We start from the raw sequence: 21,180 nt of genomic DNA, 5'->3' as shown, positions 1-21,180 counted from the left end.
ACACACAAGGAATGAATTGAGTTTTTCTTAGGAACACATTTTATTGAACTTTCTACTCTTCTTGAATGTATGAAGACTATTTGACATCCCTTTTGGGATAAATTGATTGAAAAGCGCACTTCTTTAAACTTTTAAATGATCCATGTTTTTCTCCGGACAACTGAGGGCACTGTTGCTGTGATGTCATTTCAGGAAGACACTTCTGTTCACATTGTGAACCAAAAATTTGCTAATTGAAAACGTTTGTGAGAAAAGTTTGCTCACTGGCTATACTGCCATGTACTGACACAACCACGAATCACTCGAAAAAAGACAATTTACGACAGCAAAATATCAAAAATTCTTTGGTGCTTTTGGTAACGTAACAGGTTTTTGTCTAAAATGACATCACACTTTTGCTCATATATGGAAATTTACATTAGTATAAAAACCTTAAAGGCTCCAAAAAACACTTGAAAGTGGCAAAATGAAAATTGAAATAAGGTTAACTTAAATGGGACATCAAGTAAAGGTGTATTTTCAATTCAACGATTGCATTAACAATGATTACATTGCATGGGCCCTTTAAACAAAACCGTCTAATCAAACGTTTTGCAATCAGAGTATCAATTGCCTTTGAATACAAAGCCAGTCATCATTTTTTTTGTTTAATTTATTTTGAGTATTTTGAAATAATGCTCATTTGATCGTATCATGTACCACAACAAAGTTTCATTATCAACCCCCTACATAAAACCGTAAATTGATTTTTCAGACCAAAACAATTTGTAATCGAGCGTGAGCATCTACAATTTTTCTTCATACTCATTTTCTCCAGATGAACTCTCTCCTCCGGCGGAACCCTTTCCTCCAGCCGAACCCTTTCCTCCGGACGCACCCTTTCCTCCTCCGGGCGCACCCTTTCCTCCGGACGCACCCTTTCCAGATCCTCCAGAGGAACCACTGGACACCGATGAGGAGTCCTCGCTCCCATCTGACTCGGTTTCAACCTTGACGGCGACCTGCTCGGGTTTCTTCTTCCGGAGCTCAATATCTTCGCTGTACTGGACGTTTTCGACGCCGTAGTCTACATCGATGTTGTCCTCTCGTTGATGCTGCTCCCACTCTTTTCTGTTGTTCATCTGCTTCTCGCAGAAGTAGCAGAGCCAGATGATGAAGAGTAGGAGAATCGCAGCGCCGCCGACACTGATACCAACAATGGCGCCGGTGCTTAGGACTGTGTAGCCAAGAAACATGAGACAGGTTCAACGCAGATCCACATCTAACAAGGCCAGACTTGACGAGTCTTGGAATCTCGGTTTAGGTCCAGTAATGTACACAGATAACTCATTCAAGGTGAATGCACTTTAATAACTTGTAGAAAAACCAACTAAAGAGACAAAATGAATATGAGGCATCAACCTGAGGAATGATTTATTGTTTGGTTTTATTTTTTTTTTTATTTTTTTTTATATTACTTTTAAGAGCTAGCAGCTTCTTGGTAGTAGGCCTCTTTTTTGCTTTCTCTTTTCCCCCACCCATTTGTTCCACTGCCACAGTAATATAAGTCTTTCTTTGACCAAGCTTGAAAAAAAACAAAAACATCTGGAACCGGATAATACTGATTGTCTTATATAATACCAGTGTTGTAGTCAAGTACTTTTTTCCGAGTTTCCGAGTACTGCCGAGTACTATAGGTTACCGAGTACAAGCACGAGTACGAGTACTTCCGAGTACAAGTACAGGTCTCTGAGTATGAGTACTTGTACTTCCGAGTATGAGTACGAGTACTTGTATTCCGATAACGAGAATTATTTCTGAATACAGCCATACGGCAAATGTTTCATTATGCGTAATTGGCCCAGGCCCGGTCAGACCGAAATACAGACCCACTCACGGCTAGCTGTTAAATATGTTTGTCCGGCCGGACGCGCACAGAAGAAAATCAAGAAACTTCGATTTCTCCTCAAGCCAATCAAGTGAATCAACCTTTTCAAACTGAAAGTATCAATAAAATAAGGCCGTGGTAAGTCAAGCTATACCATTTTGTTTTCGAGCACAGCTATTCGAGTACGGGTACTTTGATGATCGAGCACAATTTCGACATGGCGAGTACGAGTACTTTGCTGCCCGAGTACGAGTACCGTCATTTCGAGTACGAGTACTTTGACATTTGAGTACGAGTACCAGTACGAGTACTCTGAAAAAAAGTAGTACCGAGTACGAGTACAACAACACTGTTAAATACAGAGTACAAACTCCGCCTCCTAGTTGCATATCAATACATATATTTACTACTGCTGAAACATAATTAGGGAAAATCATCATTTTGTACCATTTCTCCAACGCTCAACTTTCAACTTTATTCAATGCTTTCAGCTTCCAAAAAAAACCCTTTAATTTTGTTTCTCAGTTTTTAAATTTCAATGCTAAACAAGATATATATACATATAAAACCATTAAATAATTGAAAACTTACTAGGTGGTTGCTCCGTGACAACACTATCGGTTGGTGGTTCTGGCTTGTCTGTAAGTTTTGTGGTAGCAGTAGGTATGCCTTCAAATAAACGAGAAAATGCTTTAAGGTAGAGTAATCATTTGCAGCTTTAAGAACACAATTTGTTAGATTAAGCAAAAAAAAAACCCTCAAAACAGTTCTGCTTCCGATTACATGCTTTCCATAATACGGTAGGTAGGTCGGACAATTTTCTTTTGGCCAATTTTGTTTTGTGCTAATTGAATGGGGGATCCAATTACATGCCAATTTCAGCCCGAACTGTTTCAATTTAAAAACGTACCAGGGGGTCGTTCCGTGACAACACTATCGGTTGGTGGTTCTGGCTTGTCAGAACTGTTTCAATTTGCGCTTCAAAAGCTGCACATAAAATGGCCACAGAAAGTGACGAAAACTTGCCTCCATTAATGTCAAAAATATTTGCGGTCGATAATTCTGAAAAATAATGGGAATTCAGGTCCTATCACACCATATGTACAATGCTCGTAACAACGGAAAACTGGCCAACACTGTCCGTATATCGCGCGGTGTAAGAATGCGTGATGCGCTATGTATGGCGGGCGACGAACCTCGTGTTGCGGCAGGAAATTTAGGGGAAACACGCTGCGCTGTAAGTACGAGCGGTACAACCTCGAAATAAATTCATGAACACGGTAAATACATACACAGACAAGGGAGATCAAGTTCTGTGAATTAACTTGCAGAAATCTTCTTTCTCCATCGGTGTTTACTTGGCATTTTGACAATGTCAATCCGACCTGCAACTGCAGTGTACTCTGCAGTGTTAGGCTATGTTGGTCAGCCATATGCATAGACTGGTTGCCGCATTTCCATCGTGCCTTCTTTGGCCCTTTTGGTGTGCGGAGCAGCGGAAACCAGTACAGCATTTTTTTTTTTTTTTTTTTAATTTTCCAATAAAAATGTTAGGGTCGCAGCCATAAAAATAGGGTGGGTTGGGTAACCGGAAGTATAATTTTTTTTCTTTTTTTTTGGCCTTGTCAGATTGTGTAGAAAAAAAACCACCTCAGCAATTATAAAAATCCTGGATTTTCAACGTATGTCCCAAATCCATTTATTGTTTTCCAGTTTTTAAACCATTAATCCCTGTGCCACCCCACCCTGCCAGTTACACCCTATACTGCCCAAGACTACTCCAGCGCTGTATGGTTATATTGATTCATCAGGGATGTATACAATGTAATACAATGTAGTACAATGTAATACAATGTAATACAAGTGTTATTGGGTTCAACACTGACTTGGTTCAAACAGCATGCAGACTACTTCAGCTTGTAGACTGCATTCCTTCCGTTGCCATCTGCCGTCCAGTTCTGGGACCATCGCTACGCATTCCTTCCCGTCGTTAGGCGTCGGCTCTTCCCCGTCCGCCCAGTAGGTGAAATCAACAACGCTACCGTCCATCCAGGCATATGTGCCTACAATTGGTACAAAATTAACACACAAAAAACCCAACTTTTAGACGATTTCTAAAGCCTATTTTTATACAGCCAGACAAAAAAAATAAAATAGTTTTGAACGACAAATATTTGGATGTGAGCTCATTTCGATGTTTGCACATCCCACAATCAATTATTGAACAACAAAATGTCATTTCCTTTCAATTTTAAGTGTAATTCCGTATCTTTTAAAATACTTGCTGCTACATCCAAATGCTGATTTAGGCTCCGTACTTTTGGCAAAATGAATTGTGGAGCCATTTGAAGTATATTAGTAAGCATGTCTTTCATACTTATATGTATCTCAAGCCGTGTAAGGAACCATTATATGAAAAATCATAGAGCACATGTTAACCCCATGCGCACGGGAAGCGGTCATGGCCGCGGCCGCTAATCCTCATTGGAATGCAGTTGCCAGCTGTGGTATGCCGTGGCACATGGCTAGTGGGTAGTTCCACAGCTGCTGCTTTTGTGCAGTCCCGCTACCACACAAAGGCTGTGCAGTCATGCGGGCCACTTGCTCCATGTGTGGAGGAATGTCCCCATTATAACCCGTGTTTAAGGGGTTAAATGTTCAAATTTAACAGTTACAATATTAGGATTTTTTCTTCACCAACGTAATTCCATGAACGATATTGTGTCGGTGAGGCCAAAAAAAAAAATAGTCGGTCTCTGGTCAGACCAAAGTTCCAGAATTGATGTGGCGACGGGTTTTTGGGTTTTTTTTTTTTTTTTTTTTTTTTTAAGCTTGGACTGTACAGGTGGGTACTATTTTTTGCTTTTTTTGTGTCCTCATATACATTGGTGTCCTCCATAATTTGCCTTTGTGCCCTCCATGATTTGCCTTGGTGCAATTTCCCCATTCCTTGGTACAAAAATTTGAGGAGGTGTGGCAATAGAGGGAGCTGTTGTAGCTACCGCGGACAATTTTAAGGAAAAAAAAGGTTGACGCGCATGGTTAAAATCGACGCGCCCGCTGACCAGAGACGGACTATTTTTTTTTTTGGCCTAAAGGGCAAAACCCAATATTGGATTTAAATCCCCCGATGCCAAATTCCCTCCGACGAGTGACATGACTTTTTTTCTAAACGGTAAATTCAGTGGCATTATTAATCTAAAGTTACCTCCTTGTGTGACCAGTCCAATCCAGACAAACTTTCCCGTCTTTTCGTTGAGGGAATTGATCCTGATGAAGGTGTTTTCATCCCGGCTGTGAATGCTTGGCGGCAAGGCGCTGATCGTCGCGCACTTGAAGTACGTGTTCAGCAGGTTGTCACTGGTGAAACCGGTGTCAATCAGGTAGCACTGGTTCTCGAATGGATACCAATTCTCTGGGCATTCCAGACCCGGGCCAACAGGGGGGAAAGTCGGGGGTATGTCTGGATAAAAAAAAAAGTGTGACAGGTTTTAGACTAGTGAGTATATACTCAGACGAGTGATGACAATCTTGAGGGGTTGTTTGGATCGCAAAGAAAAAAGGAAAAATTGAATGAGTAAACATGGAGGATTCGTAAAAGGGCATAGTTCACTTGCATGGGTTTAATACACTCAACCAAAAAGGAAAGTCCCCCATTCCAATACTGTTTTTGTCTAACATTAAAAAACTACTGAGCATCTCTCGCTCAAATAATGACTAATCAGTAAAGAAATTCCTTAGCAATCCAGCCATACTCTTTGTTTGGCCCAAAACACTGATAATGTGTACGACATTATGCAATTTAAATTGCATAATTTTGTACACATGATTGCTGTTTTGGGGCCAAACAAAGAGTATGGCTGGATTGCTAAGGAATTTCTGTACTGATCAGTCGTAATTTGAGCAAGATGTGCCCAGAAGTTTTTGAGTTAGACAACAAAGTATCAAGGGGGACTCTCTTTTTGGTTGAGTGTATCATGGCTATGTGCAATAATGCGCTTGCTCTGAGGACAAGAGAGACTGTTGAAAGAACCCCCAGGCCAAGCCCAATGACCAATCTCTTATCTGCAGCCGCTACAGTAGGATCTGGCTCTCCCGGATAGGTCCCCTAAGCCACCAGCGTGCCTGCATTCCACGTGGACAGCCTTCATCAATCTTCGTTCTCAAAGCCAAGCCATGATGTACAATATTAAAGAGTATATAGGCACATGAGTTTTTCAACAAGTGCAAACATTTAAAAAGTTTCCTAAATGTTTCAATTCTTTGGGAATTGAGGTTTGTAAGAATGTTTTTTTCCTTCATACTGCAGGAATGGCTGAACAGAACATCGTCGCGTCAGTGCAACAAGGTCGTAACTCGATTCTGCAACAAGTCGTATCTCGCCCAAATGCGCTCTGTGCAACAAGGTCGTTTCTCGGGTATCGCTACGTTCATTGATTTTGTGTGTACATCCCAGTTATTTTAAGTGACATATGACGTTTTGACAGTGAAAACTCACGTTTCACGTACATGACGTCACACACCATTTTAGGAGATACAACCGTGTTGCAAAGACACGGCGATAGGAATAAGGAAGGCAACTTCTTTTGGAGGAGGATAGGAGCAAACCAAACACTTTGAGTTCCTTCTGTAAGCTTGACTTGCACTGCATAACGTTCATCAGTTTCGACTCACCCTGGTTGGATCTGCAAATGGACGGTCTCGCAGTAGTGCAGCCCATAGATTTCCAGCCCTCGGAGTACATGGACGCTGCACATCCCAGCTCAAGCACCGGCTCCTGGCCAGCCCAATTCAGGTATTTCTTAGGCCACTGATCAGAAATCCACTCATAAGTTCCTGAGGTACTCTATAAAAAAAACCCCAAGGAAACAATAGAGAAAGGACAAACCTTGTGACGGACAATCTTCACAACTTTAAAGTCCTTGAACAAAGAGTCCGAGTCTAATTTCAAGTTATCACTGAGTTGACTGATCAGCCCATGCTCTACTAAACCCTCCAAAACATTTAACCCCCCAAAACAAGCGTTGCCTTGAGAACACGCCCCTTGTTAAGGCCTGACTACTTAGACACTTTTAGGGGAGAGAGCAGCCTTCAAATCACTCCATTGGGAGTCTACCCTGATTGGGGTTTGCATCCTCCAAATCACTCCTTTGGAAGTCTACCCTGATCGGTAGGGGGGGGGGGGGGGTGGCTACGCTTCTGATAGACATGTACTGTCTTATTATAAATTTTCAATCTCATTCACTAATGCTGTTTGATTTTTTGTTATGGCATATGTTTTGGAGGGGGGGGGGGGGCTAAACAAAATTTCTAGCCCCCTCCCTATAGAACCGCGACTAAGAATCACTCAATTGGAAGTTTACCCTAATTGGGGTTAATCCTCCAAATTATTCCATGAGAAGCTCACTAGTACATCTTGCTGATTGGCAAAAAATTACATTCACAACATAATCTCAAAATACAAAGACGACTTACAGAATCTGAACGGAGGCCGACCCACGCAGATTCGATGCCGCTATTGTACATAAGCAGTTCGGTGAAAGCATTCTCATAGCCGTCCATGACTGGAGCTAGGATACCGCCAACTCTCGTGCATGCATCCATTGCATTGGAGAAGGTACGTTCGGTCGTTTCGATCCTGAAGCATGATGGTGCCGAGCCGGAATAACCATTCGGGCACGGTGCAAAAGTCGCGGGTGGTACAGGCTGAGAATTTGGATCTGTTGCAATGAGGCAAATAAGGAGAATTTTCAATCAGTTCCAACTGGAATTATCTTTCTGCTGACCACAATATATCCTCTAAATACAGACATAACTAAGCAAAAGCTGAAATGTCATTATTCATAACTGGTTTATTTTTATCAATTAGAATTACTGTAAAAAAAAATTAACAAATGAACCTGAACTCACCCAAGTCATATTTGCAGACAGATGTATATTCTTTGCTGCAGTCGTCGTCATACCACTTGCCTGGCGCATCAGGATCAGTTAACATCTTCACACAGTTATCCTGTCACATCAATATGAATATTTTACTCAAACTGTAATCAAAAATGTTTATTTGAATTCTGATATATCAGTTTTAGCTCCAGGGATAATTAAATCTAGAGTCATACAAAAGGCAAAGCCTTAACTTTGGAGTAATTGTGTGTTATTTGTCGATAAACTAGTTTTCAGATGATAGAAATTCTTTTGCGCATGAAAGCCTCACTGCCTGATGAACTACGTTGTCCACACTCCAAGTTATTTCATGGCAGTTATTTTTAAGAAGCGTCAAATTCAAGTTGATAAACCAGTTTGTCCAGTTAGGGAAAGTTCAAGTCATAGCAAGAAACCATCAAGTTTAAGCGAAGGTCCCAGTAAACTGGTCAATTAGTTTGTTCTGATCTCCTACACTTAGTAACTGAAAGTTAGTGCCAGAAAGCCAAAGTTGATCCAAACAGATCCTCAGTTAAAAGATTATTACCAGTAAGCCTCGTGTTCAAGTTAATCTCAAGACTTGATCAAGGTTGTCCAGATCTCCTAGATATTTTAACAAAGCACGTTCTGGTTTTTGGTTCTTGGTTGGTTCTTCTCCTAAATACTCCGCGTGGGAGTTTATACAGGAGGCCAGAAACACCGAGGCAAACCCCTTCTCTTAGCGATAAGCGTCACTGGGTTCTTTTACGTGCATTGCATTACACAACACACGGGACCTACGGCTTTATGTCCCATCGGAAGGACAAAGCAATAATGGTTAAGTGCCTTGCTTAAGGGCACAAGTGTCCACCCGGTGGGCTCGAACCCACACCACTGTTGCCTCTGAAACACCAGAGCACAAGTCCGGTGCTCTTAACCGCTAGGCAATGACACTCCACACGTATGAGGTTTCTGGTATGCACGCGCGTCGCCGTAGCCATGCACGTCAGCAAAATGAACAGATCTTTTTCTCAATGTAAGATGATGTCTCAAAATCGCCAAACTCACTGGTTTGACTGGAATCCTGCTACTGCACAATTTTAACGTGTTTATAGATGGGGTTACGATCGAGAATAAGCTTTATGTGGCCTCTCTGGATTCCCATATATTTGCACTAAATTTAGTCGGGCACCATTTGCAGTCATCAGCAGACATTTGAAGAAAAAGAAAACGGTAAAAAAAAAAAAAAACGGAGACTTTTTATTTTTGGCCTTACAGACAATCGGTGTTTAGTCAGAGGGCCAACTTGAGCAATTTGGCGAGTTGTACAATGTCGACTTGTGGCCGGAGTTTACTGTAGTTGATATTAGCTACATTGTCTGGATCCCCAGTTACTCAGCGAAGGTTTACAACTGTCAACGAACCTCATCCGTGGGTAAACTAGGCTGTCCAGCTCCCCAGTTTTGGAAGTTCAAGGTGCTGCCATCAATCCAGTGGAATACCCTGACAAAGTCACTGTTAGGCATCCGGGAGGTCAGTCCAATCCAGATGCTGTCAACAGGGACCTGGCTTTGCAGTGACGCCATCAGGGCTGAAATGTAATGGTATCCCATTTAACTTTTTTTTTTTTTTCAATCAATCAATCATTCAATCAAGATCTTTAATTTTTACCAACACATAAATGTACATGCAGATACAATTATTTAACATTCAAATTATTGTGTATGGATGTAGGTCTCCAAAAAGCATTGAGCTAATCGAGTGGAAACCCAACTGTGTGAAATTAACAATTACAATTACCAGGGCAACGACAGAAGTTAAATAACATAAAAGTTGCTAAAAAGCTAGTAATAGGAATTAAAATTATGATTATTTGGTGTTACAAAAGGGTATTATTCCACCAAAAATTTGTTAATTAATTGGTTTTTATGTTTGCGGTTGAATAATGATACTTTTGATTCATTTTTAAGAGAATAATTAAGAGAATTCCACAGCTTGGGCCCTCCATGTTCAACAGTTTTTTTAGCTAAAATTGTACGAGCCCAGGTCTGATGAATGTCAGACAACGCCTAGTAAAATGACGGTGAACATCCCGATTTTTACAAAACACTGAACAGATAGTGTTAGGCAGGTTATTGTTGGAAAGCTGGCACATGAAGGTCCCAAGCTGTAGAAGGTAAATATAGTTGACCTTTAGTGGTTTGTGTTTATAAAATAAAGGATTGCTGTGGGCCCGAAAGTCAGTATGGTTAATTATTCCCAGAGCTTTTTGAAGGGCAACAATTCTATTAATATTACTCATTCCACACAGGGAGTACATGTGTGTACGTGGTCGAGAAATCAGAAGTTCACAATATTTCAGAAGATTTTTTAGTGAAGTACGTTTCCAGAGTCTTTCAAATCAACTGCAATTCAGGGGACCTTACCTTGCACAGCATAGATAGGTATGGAGGCTAGATCGCCATTGGGAAACTTGGCACACTCCGTGCGAGCAGCGTCCCAGTTGAGTGGATCCCAGTTCATTTTATAGCAATGAGTGCCAATGCGAGTTCCGTCAGACTGACAGCCCCCTTGCGGCTCTTGCGTCATCGCTGGAGTAGGCAGGCCTGGAGAGTCGGGTGCCTTCTTGCAAATGAAGGGCCGCGATAGCCCACAGTTGATGTCATTCCACTCTTCATAGGTACCTTAAAGTGAAGGAACAAGGGACTTATTTTTTGGTTTGTGATGGCAGATGTTGAGCTTTGTCAAGTAAAGAACTGGCTTTGATCATCTTCAATCTTGCTGTTAGTAAGGCAAAAAAAAATGGTCGGTGTCTGGTCAGCGAGCGCGTGGATTTTGATCGTGCACGTCAATTGTTTTTTCAAAATTTTCCGTGCTAGCTGCAACAGCGCCCTCTATTGCCGCACCGCCTCACATGTTCGTGGGCAGCTCATACCTAGTGATAGATCCGGCACGAGGTTGATGTTGAATGAATGATAGTAGACCATGAGAACGAAGTTGCTGCCAGCTGGTCTTACGGATGTTTCAGCGGATGGGAGTTCTGGGGTAGGAGCATTGTTGTCCTTTTATCCCTTTTTCTAAAGATTTCGCCTCTGGGATGCCGTTTTTTTTCTAAACATATCACTTGTGGATTACCGTTCCCTTTGTACGAGGACCCCACAAACAGCTCTGGTGTGTATGGTCCTACTGTCATATGGTCATACAGATTTCTGAGCGGGGAGCACAAGGGGGGAGGGTTTGCATTCACCCCCACCCAGTCCCCTTACCTTTGAGTTCAATGACGGCACAATCATCGTCATCACTGTCCGGTTGGCCTAGGCTCCATGATGTAGCTCTTTCATCAGAACTGGTAGGAGTGCCATCGGACCATCTGAAAATACACCAGACTCATTCATCACACGCATATAAAGAAAATAAATTACAGCACTGAAATTACATCGGAATGCACTTAACTTGTGTAAAACTATTTTGAGGTAATGGTTGACTTATACATTCATAACTACGACCAAATGATCAACATTTCAAAATGGTTTCAGCTATGCGTTCACAAAAAACGTTAGTTGCTACAATTGTATTAGCCATTAGAGTATTCAATCTAGCTTAACTAGTTCAAATATTAGGCCAAAACAAAACAAAAATGTTGTGTGTTGCTCTCACATGAAAAATATCAGGAGGGTCGGTCGGTTGGGATTTTTTTTGGGGGGGTGGGTATACACAGTAAAGATTTATATAAGCCTAACGTTTCTTCTAATTGACGAATTGACAAAGTGACAGGTTCAGTCAGCAAGACAGTTTGTACAGGGCCTTTGATGCGATAGTGAAACCAAAACATCCGACAAAACAAACTTGGGGTGCTTTGTGTTGTACTTCACGAATACTTCGGCAAAATTGCCATTTAAAGACATAGGCCTAGCTGCTCTGCTCCTAACACAGCTGTCATGGACACCGCATAGCACAGTCCATCTCGGCACAAGCGGCACGAGGTCTCGGCCTCAGTTACACGTACACGTAAATCCAACTGTGCGTTTTGTGATGAAATGCAAAAGTATGGCATCACAAAGAAACAGTTCCAGCAAGGTTCATGTTCATTTAATTTTTTTTTTACAAGTGAAACCCCCCCCCCCAGAGATTTCAAGATTTGTGAGGGCAACACAACAATATTTCTGTGGCCTTAATGACCTCCACATTTGTCATATAGCCCTTTTAGTCCCCAAATGAGGAAATCTTGGATTCTGTCCTAAACAAACCTCAACTGCTTAACCCTTACTCTCTGAGGGTAGTTTACTGCATGTCAGTTGGTTATGCCAATGCCCTCCAGCTGCAGTTTATTGGCAGATAGTTTGTCTTAACAGTGAAGGCTCCAATTGGCAGGAGTTGGAGGCCCTGGAGGGTGCCTGATACTGACCAGCTGGGGGCACTCACTTTGTTATCAGAGGACTCTCGTTGTTCTCTGTGGCATGTATTGGAGTGCCTGTCCAGTTACCCTTGAAATGACATGGCAGATATTGGAGGGCCATGCAAAAAACATAGGAGATTTTCTTGAGGCACATATTGGCATGCGTTGGAGGGTCTAGTAGGGTAAGGGATAATTGGCCATAAAGTAGTAGGTAGGAAAAACGTGCAAGTACTTACGTAAAGTCTGCGGCGTTTGGTAATCGACGGAATCCAATCCAAGGCCAGTACTCTACAATCTCTGGGAATTCATAGATGAGCTGACGAATTAAAAAATTGAAAAGGAAAGTTAGCAGCACTCTGCTGGCCTTCAGCAAAACTACATGTTCATCAAAGAAGGTCCAATTTTAAGCCAATTTATTTTTCTCAATTCATACTCCGAGTCTGAGATTGGGTGATTCTATAAATTTAGGATTCCACTTTTTGTTTCCTTCCATTCCCTGTTACATCTGACATCGATGATTGATAATTCTGATGGGCTCCCTTAATGCAGTCGTCCTCCAAGAGTGATTATGAATAGCAAATTAAACTACCTACCAAACAAATGAAAAATCGTGTGATGAAGCCATTCTTAATGATACTTGAATGGCAAATTACAAAGTACCAATGTAACAGGGACAGGAAAAAAATGACCCACTTTGGACCTTAACTTTATAGCATGACCAATCTGTATCATTAAACCATTGCTATGACGTCACACTATTGTTAAAAGTGTGGATTCGGAACTACAAATCTGTTACACTGGTCACAATGTGTGGATTCGGAACGAAGAATCTTTAGTAAAGTGTGGATTAGGAATTACGAATCCACACTTTGAACACGTCGGACAATTGTTCTCCATAATGAGCATGAATAGGACCGTCTGCATGAAAAGTTTCCTTCCAAAAATAACAAATGCATCTTCACTGTCAGATTCTCCGCCGTCACTGCAAAACCTACTTTGAGTCGGAAAGAAATCGTCGTCTGAACTATCCATGTTAGCGGAAGGAGCCTACACACAAAATTAATCTGTTGTACGGGTGTGGTGATACACATGCTAAACACACAACAATGCTTGATTTATAAGAGCCTCGAAAAACTCCCTTGAAAATTACCCTAATGGCCATGACTCGACACGAGATATGCAAGTCTTTTCATCCCCACTCACTGGACTGTTAATTAATGACAATACTTCTTTTGACGCAATGGTTTTAGTCGAAGAATGTGGATTCCTAATTTATGAATTCATTCGGCGCTTCGTACCTCGGTGATTCTTAAATTACGAATCCACACTTTCTCGTGTATTCTCCTTAATGTAATGACTAAATTTATACATAACTTTCTTCCAGGGCTACCAGGGCACAACATAAACAGAATTGGACAGTAGAGATGTAATGCACACAACCACAAGTCATGTCAATATTTAACAGGGCGTGAACACAGACAATTCTGTTATTCCGGCTTTCTGTTTGGTTTTTCCCTGACAACGATCAGAGCATACTGATCAGAAGGACGGGTTTCACAACCAACCGATTCTTTTCAGAACCACATATCTTCTCAAAAGAGATTCTTCCACTTGGTGTTACCCCAAACCCTCACTAGTTTCAAATATGACTGAACCACTTCACGCCGGAGGCCTTGTTCACACGCAAAGGTTTTGCGGTATTCGGAAAGGCTGACGGGTAAGCACGTAACAAGCGAGGCCGGAAATATCTGTGTGCCAGGCTGCTCGCAACGAGCGAGGCCAGAAATATCCCAGTGCTACCCGCAGAGAACAGCCTAAGCCCATCTGGCATGGAGGTCCGTGAAAAGAAATCCAGCACCCTGGTCCGGTCAGTGTCAAAATAATTCCGTGGTTAATCCGCATTCAAGTATTTTTGATTTTCAAAAAAAACAACACCGTGCTGGCATTACTGTGCCATCGATCCTCAAAATATTCGTACTGCGAAACTACTCAACTGAATCGGACCAAAACTTACGATGGTAGAGAGATTCCTTCGCTCAACTTCATCGTTGAGACTTGCGAGGTTGCTTCCCATTTGATTGCAAGACATCTCGGCCTCCTCCCAGCTCATCATCTCCATCGCAAAGTAGAAACAATTTTGTCCACCGAACTGCCATTCTGGTTCACCTTAAAAAAAAATAATAATAAATAAATAAATAAAAACAGATGGTCAATTCCATTGTTAAGAAGCAAAATGTAATGTCCATGACAGAGACAATTAACCATGATATCTAATTAAGGATTCAGGGAAATGATCCAAAACTCCTAGTCTGTCATCTCCTTGACCATTACTAGATGATAGATGTATAATGTTTAAAAAATATGTTTTTTTCATGGTTATTCACTGAGCTCTTTATGGTAGAATAAATCATTTGCAGCTATCCAAAAAGTAACGTACAAAATTATTGTTAAAATCTTACTTGCTTGAAGATGGTTATATACTAAACTCCCTGTGAAATTTTTCTTTCTGGCATGCTGTCATTTTGAATCAAACAATAAAAATAAAAGGCCATTTTCAAAGAAGGGAGTAATTGCAGAATACGCCGCCACTTGGAAATGCATCCCTAAAATCTCTGGCTACGTGGTTGGAATCACTGGAAAATAAACAATTCAAGTCCATTGCCGGCTACGCGGATACTGAGTGGGGGTCCTCTTGAGAACGAAGAAACACAAAATGAATGGGAGTTGCTGAAAAAATTCTAAGTCCAAACCAACTACCCTGTTGCCGGCTACGCGGATACAGAGTGGAAGTGCAGTGGAGCATGTCGTGTGTAGGCCTTGTAGCGCTGAGAATGTTTACTGAGGGCAATCAACCGTGACTCCGTAGCCGGCTACGAGGTGCATAGATCGAGTTGTATTCTGCAATTGTGCCCAAAGATGCGTAAAAGTGCGCATTTTTGGAAATTTCCGTACATTCTGTTGGTTTGTAATTCAACGAATCTGTGAAAAGGTGCACGAAGTGCAAGTATTGATACGACACACATGCATTAGCGCAGTTGCTATTGTTTGTCAATTTAATGTGTGACATTGAGCATGTTGAGTAGCTGCAATTGGCTGAATGAGAACCTGTCCTGGACGCTGATTTCGGGCACAATTCAAAACATGACTCGGTGACTTATGAATTGAAACCAAGATCCTAGAAAATTGTTTTCTCGGAATATACAGCATTCACTGAGCTCAAAGTTGATCAGGTTAGTTGTTAAGCACCCGTCTTTAGATTTTCAGCATGTTTGTTGCGTCAAACGAAAAAAATGCTTAAATGACAAATGATCTACCCTATGCCTTTTATAGTTAAAAAAAAACATTTTATTTTTAATGTCCATGAAACTGGAAATACCCAGATAATAAAACACCGGGATTCGGACACGAGATCAAAGTTTTGAACTGAATTATTTTTACTGTGCACATGGTATCAAAACTACAGAAAAGTTTTATTTTTCAAGAAAGTTAAGTGAGTACTTTACTGGATGATAACAATACCACGCCAGGTAGAGTAACAAATTTGTTTTTCAAGACAAATAACTGTTCATGAGTAGGCACTTTTAAGCAGGAAAGTTAGAAGTTGAGGTGCTAAAAGGTGCTTAATTTGATGGCTAAATTTCCATGAATTGTAAATTTTGAATTATACATAATATTCAAAACAATTATTTTTTTTAAGAGAGATTGTGCATTTTAATGGATTTTATTTCCATATGCATTAAATTTTAAGTAATTTTTTTTTTTTATTTCAATTTAATTTAGAACAGGCTGGATGGAATGTAGTAGTTTTCATGCAAATTTCTAAGTTGACCTTGCAATATGATGGTTGAATTGTTGGAACTATATTGAAGGGTCAGCACTCCCAACAATCACGAGGCAAATGTTGTAATAAATGAAATATTTTATGTGTAACACTTACATTGTGGCTCAGGTCCATCATCTGTTAAAAAAAAAATAATTAAAAGTTTAAAAAAGAGGAACAAATACAGTTGTTTTGTCATGTATTTTGTACTGTTGAAATGTCACTGCCTGAAAGGTTTACAATGTAAAAATTGGTTACAAGTGGCATGTGTCACCTTTGACCGTGGTCGATCCCAAAATGTTTTGTCTCCTTAAAAAGTCAAAGTTTGAGCACTTGTAAACAATTTGGAAACACAGAGTTTGACACAGCGTCTGACACAGAGCATCACATCAATCTAATATTATATACTGCAATAATTTAAATCATATCTTGAACAGCAAAAAAACAAACTTTGCTTTTCGAATTATTGACACAATGTAAACAAGTCGATTGCCGACTGTTGGGCCCCCCCCCCCCCAAAAAAGTCGCCGGTTTCTGGTATGCGCATGCCTCGCCGTAGCCATGCAAGTCAGCAAAATTAAAAACCCCTTCTCTTAGCGACAAGCGTTACTGGGTTCTTTAACGTGCATTACACAACACAAGGCCTTTTGGTCTTTTTTGTTTGTTATTTTTGGGGGCCATCCTTCATGATGCTGTCTTAGTTTCGCCTACTCACCCACCCCTCAAAATTAAAATAGGCTGCCAGCAGGCCCCTGAGAAAGGCAGCCGACCCCCCCCCCCCCCCCCCACCAGAAACAGCACTCTAGATTTGTCAGTATCTATGGGCAAAGCATGACTTACTGGCCGGCTTTTGACAAATGAAGGCATTGAGTTTGAAGCACCTCTCGTCCTTCCATGGTCCTACGCCGTCATTCCCAGCGAATAATGACACGCAGTCCGTCCCCTCCTGACCAGAGCTGGGCTCCCCTTCGTCCCAGAATATATAGTTCACCACAGAACCGTCGTCCCATTGCAACATACCTGATAACAAAGACGCAAATCATTAAAAAAAAAAAGAATTAGTGGCAAAATAAAAAACATGATATGGAACATTGGACAATCTAAAAAACAATCATTCACGACTTGTTCTGGTGGGATGCTAACCCGAGACCTACTGACTGCTGGTGCAGGTGTCTTAACTGTAAGCTGGTTAATTTACAGATTGCCGATAAAAAGCTAGGTAAATTTAAATGGCCCAAATTAATCAACCAAAACTGTGGAAGATTCGACAGGGAGAAAAATTTGAAAATGTCGAGAGGGTAAGTGGACCAGAAGTCAACTTTATTTTTCATCTAACTGTTTGTCTCATTTCCCCGTGACTGCATAAAATGATGGTACAATCGGACAGCTCTGTCCAGAATGGTCTCTTTATGTCTTTTTATGTCTGTGGCTTTTAACAAAAGCGTGTTGAAAACGTAAGCTGTTTGGATACGGTCCGTGAAATGCCTACTGATGTCCACATCCACAAGTCACGTAACTGGTTGACCTTTGGTATTTACTTGCTTGCGGATCACAAGAGGGCGGGTGGGCATTCGATTAGTCCGGCTCTCATAGCTAACCCGAGTCGACCTGGAGAAGCTACTCAAATGCACCCAATGTACCCTTGCGCAAAGAAGTTCAATTAAAGCTATAGTCCATCATTTGCAGCCATCCGAAAAGTAACTGGCGTAATTATTGTTGAAAAACATACTTGGTTGAAAGATAGTAAGGGGACTAAACTCCCTGTGAAATTATTCTTTCTGGCAAGCTGTCATTTTGAAGTAATCAACGAAAGAAGGTATTTCCAACGGTGATTCTTAAGAAGCACCGTAGGAAAATTTAAATTAGTAGTTCGTTTTGTTATTCAGCGCAGCGCGCGCAAGTATTGGAACGACGCACACGCGCGCGCGGTTGTTGTAATTCGTCGGATCAGTGCGCGACGCCGCGTATAGCTGCAATTCAAAACAATTCAAAACATGATTCAGCAACTTTTGATTTGAAATTGAGATCTTAGAATGCTGTTTTTCTCGGAATGTACAGCTGAAGCTTAGCTGAAACTTCATCAGGTTAGTTGCTCAGTATCCTTCATTGGATTTTGAACTCTTTTGTTGCTTCAAACGAACAAAATGCACAAATTACAAATGATGGACTGTAGCTTTAAAGGTAGAGTCCATCATTTGCAGTGATCCAAAAAGTAACTGACCCAATTACTTCTGAAAAGCTTACTAGGTTTATAGCAATAGCACTAAACTCCCTGTAAAATTATTCTTTCTGGCATGCTGTCATTTTGCAGAAAACAATCGAAGAATGTCATTTCCAAAATGTGTCTAAGGACTATTTGGAAATTTCTGTTTGTAATTCGTTTTTAATTTTGGCAAAGCCGCGAATGGCTGCGCAAGCCTTGACATGAAGCACACATGCGCAGGGTTGCTATTATCTGTTGGTTCAGTGCACGACATCACGTAGATGCAATCAGTTCAATAAGATCATGTCCCAGACGCTGATTTCAGTCGCAATTCAAAGAATGACTAGGCAACTTTTTAATTGAAATCGAGATCCTAGAATATTGTTTTTCTCGGAATATACAGCATTCACTGAGCTAAACTTTCATCAGGTTAGTTGTTAAGCACACTCCTTTAGATTTTTTTGCACTTTTAATGCTTCAAATGAAAAAAATGCACAAATGAAAAATGACATACTCTTCCTTTAAATAGCCCTAGCAATAGCCCTGGAAGGCTGATTTCAGTCACATCTCCTACCCTTCAGTGCCCTTCAGCGCATCTCCTACCCTTCAGTGCAAAAGTTCTACATCCCTACTCCACCATGAACCTACCCTCAGTCGACCGATGCATGCCTATCCAGATGTTTCTCTGTCCCAAGGTGACACGAGACACTTTATACAGCCAGTCATTCTGCGCAGCAGTGTGGATGCTCGCGAGTGTGGCCCCCTGGGTCTTACATAGCCGCTTCGCGTCGGCATACGAGACGAAAACAGTGTCGGTGAGATCGTCGGGCAGGCGATACGTGTTGATCAGATAACACAAGCCATCGCCTTCGTATTTTATCCAGCCTTCGTCGCAATGTGTTTCACGAGGAGCAGGGGTAACAGGTGCAGCTATACAGGGGAAAGAAAAGACATGGGTTTGACATAAAATGATGGAATTATTACATAGAAACTTTGGGTTTTAGTAAGTCACACCATGAATTTTATAACATGGATCTACGTTATCAAAGTCTTCCTTTGAGTTAAACCATAAACAAGCAGACACAAATAATAATTAGAACTGCTTTCAAAGTCATTTAGCTTACAAAACCTCAGATGTACCCTGTGTTCTCCAACCTGTAAAAATAACCTGGTGCCCTGCCAAGCTTTCTGAGGCACCTGCCAAGCTTCAAAAGCTGCCGCCAAGCTTCAAAAGTTGCCCACCATGCTTATAAAAAAAAAGAAAAAAAGAAGATAAACAAGTGCCACTACCCTCACCAGGTATTTTGCAGATGGCCGCACGTCCTTCGGTGCAATTACTCTCCAACCACTTTGAGCCTTTCTGAGCAGCGACACACATTCCGGCTTGCGGTGAGTTAGTGTCAAGCCAGTTCACATAGGTGACTGGAGTCCCATCTGTATTGGTGTATTCGCCGTCGCCCTGTGATTGACAAAGATAAGGACTAATTTATCAAAGGAAAAACGGAGGGAAAAAAATATTGGTCGAGATGTACCCAAAAGGCTCCGGACTCATTAGGAAGTTGGTATCTTCACAACATTGATATTTAGGACTTCATCACCGGCCCCCTTGATTTTCAATCCAGCCCCGATTTTTTTATATTTTATATTAATAGAAAAGTGAATGTTAAGACAAGATAAGTTTGCGGTAGCACCAGGTGAATAAATCTCCATTCTGAGTATGTGTGGTTCTCAAAAGAACCAGAACCTCACATACTCAGAAAAGAGATTTATTCACATGGTGCTACCGCAAACTTATCTTGTCTTGATATCTTTCCACCATGAAAAGTGTATGTTCCAGACAGGTTGTGCAAATTCTTAGTGCTAATGCATACATGTACGTCATCGTATAGTCGGGAAGCATGACGAGTCAATGTGGTATTGATACGACAATGCTCTAGGCACCATACAGAACTCGTGGTCGTAATGTATTGAAGTTCAAAGTTTGACATCTGTCAAGGGTAGGCCATTGTTGCATTTTTGTTAAAGGGGCACTAGGTCCTGAAATCCCCGAAAATTTTATGTTTTGGATTGTTTACTTAGCCTATTTCAAACATCTGGTTAAAAGGCTACCAACCTAATGTTCCAACCTTACGTTCCCGAGAAAAGACCAACCTTACGTTCCCGAGAAAAGACGAAAAAACCCCGCTTGTTTACGTCGGACATGACGGAGTACGAATATGTTTTTTGTGTCGTTCTCAGTGTACGCTATACACGTTGTGTGTCTCGGAGATAGCATGCGGTGACAAATCACCAATGCAAAAAATTGTGGTTTCTTCAACATCCGCAAAAGGCGAACACTTTACCCGTACGAATGATATCACAACTAGCATCCAAACAGCTCGCATTTATGGGGTTGCAAAAGTGGACCCCGAAATTCGTTCTCGCATGCATAATACAGGAATAACACAAAAACGCCAAGTTTTGAAAGGATAGTTGTGTGGATGTTTATATTCTACTTTTAAATGTTATTTCCGATTATCATCATCTCGTTCAAAGCGCGTTCTGTAGCCCAATTGGGCTGTTCCAGGACCTAGTGTCCCTTTAACAGTAACTCTAATCCGCTGTAAACTGTGAGGTTCATTACCCTTGTTAGATTCTAGACGCAAACCTTAGGTCCAGTGGCGCACCCAGGATTTGGCTGCAGGGGGGCTCTAATTTTTTTCCCAAAAATGTTGCCCAAAATTTTTGGCTGCAGAAAAAAAATGTGTTTTTTTTTTCGGGGGGCAGACTATTCTAATGTTGGTGGCACCACTAACACCCCTATTATACTACTTGAAAATAGGCCACATACATATCACCAAGGTCAAATCATGGCACTCAAATAAACAAAAACTTAACCCCCCCCCAAGAAAAATTGACAACCCGGGGTGGGGGAAGGCTCAAGCACTCAGAGGGCCCCCCTTGGGTGTGCCACTGCCTAGGTCATTTAACAGCTGACTGTAAGTCATTTCCAAGTT

At 41.3% G+C, this 21,180-nt stretch overlaps 1 protein-coding gene across 1 annotated transcript in view; it reads right to left on the bottom strand.

The window, feature by feature from the left end:
* Positions 1-263: 263 nt before the first annotated feature.
* Positions 264-21,180, bottom strand: part of LOC119720134 (macrophage mannose receptor 1-like) — a 39,184-nt gene continuing 18,267 nt past the window's right edge. Inside the window, exons 13-28 of the mRNA XM_038189690.1 lie at positions 19,481-19,643; positions 18,833-19,114; positions 16,822-17,001; positions 16,099-16,119; positions 14,176-14,327; positions 12,398-12,477; positions 11,032-11,135; positions 10,192-10,449; positions 9,190-9,356; positions 7,778-7,877; positions 7,343-7,587; positions 6,542-6,713; positions 5,076-5,330; positions 3,754-3,930; positions 2,459-2,536; positions 264-1,216 (exon numbers count right to left, since the gene is read on the bottom strand). Coding sequence (XP_038045618.1) covers positions 786-1,216; positions 2,459-2,536; positions 3,754-3,930; positions 5,076-5,330; positions 6,542-6,713; positions 7,343-7,587; positions 7,778-7,877; positions 9,190-9,356; positions 10,192-10,449; positions 11,032-11,135; positions 12,398-12,477; positions 14,176-14,327; positions 16,099-16,119; positions 16,822-17,001; positions 18,833-19,114; positions 19,481-19,643 — 2,865 coding nt within the window. The 3' untranslated portion in view covers positions 264-785. The remainder of the gene's footprint in view (positions 1,217-2,458; positions 2,537-3,753; positions 3,931-5,075; positions 5,331-6,541; positions 6,714-7,342; positions 7,588-7,777; positions 7,878-9,189; positions 9,357-10,191; positions 10,450-11,031; positions 11,136-12,397; positions 12,478-14,175; positions 14,328-16,098; positions 16,120-16,821; positions 17,002-18,832; positions 19,115-19,480; positions 19,644-21,180) is intronic.

The sequence above is a fragment of the Patiria miniata genome, unplaced genomic scaffold (assembly GCF_015706575.1).
Source record: "Patiria miniata isolate m_02_andy unplaced genomic scaffold, ASM1570657v1 HiC_scaffold_9, whole genome shotgun sequence".
NCBI lineage: Eukaryota > Metazoa > Echinodermata > Asteroidea > Valvatida > Asterinidae > Patiria > Patiria miniata.
This window is presented reverse-complemented; position numbering and strand designations above follow the sequence as displayed.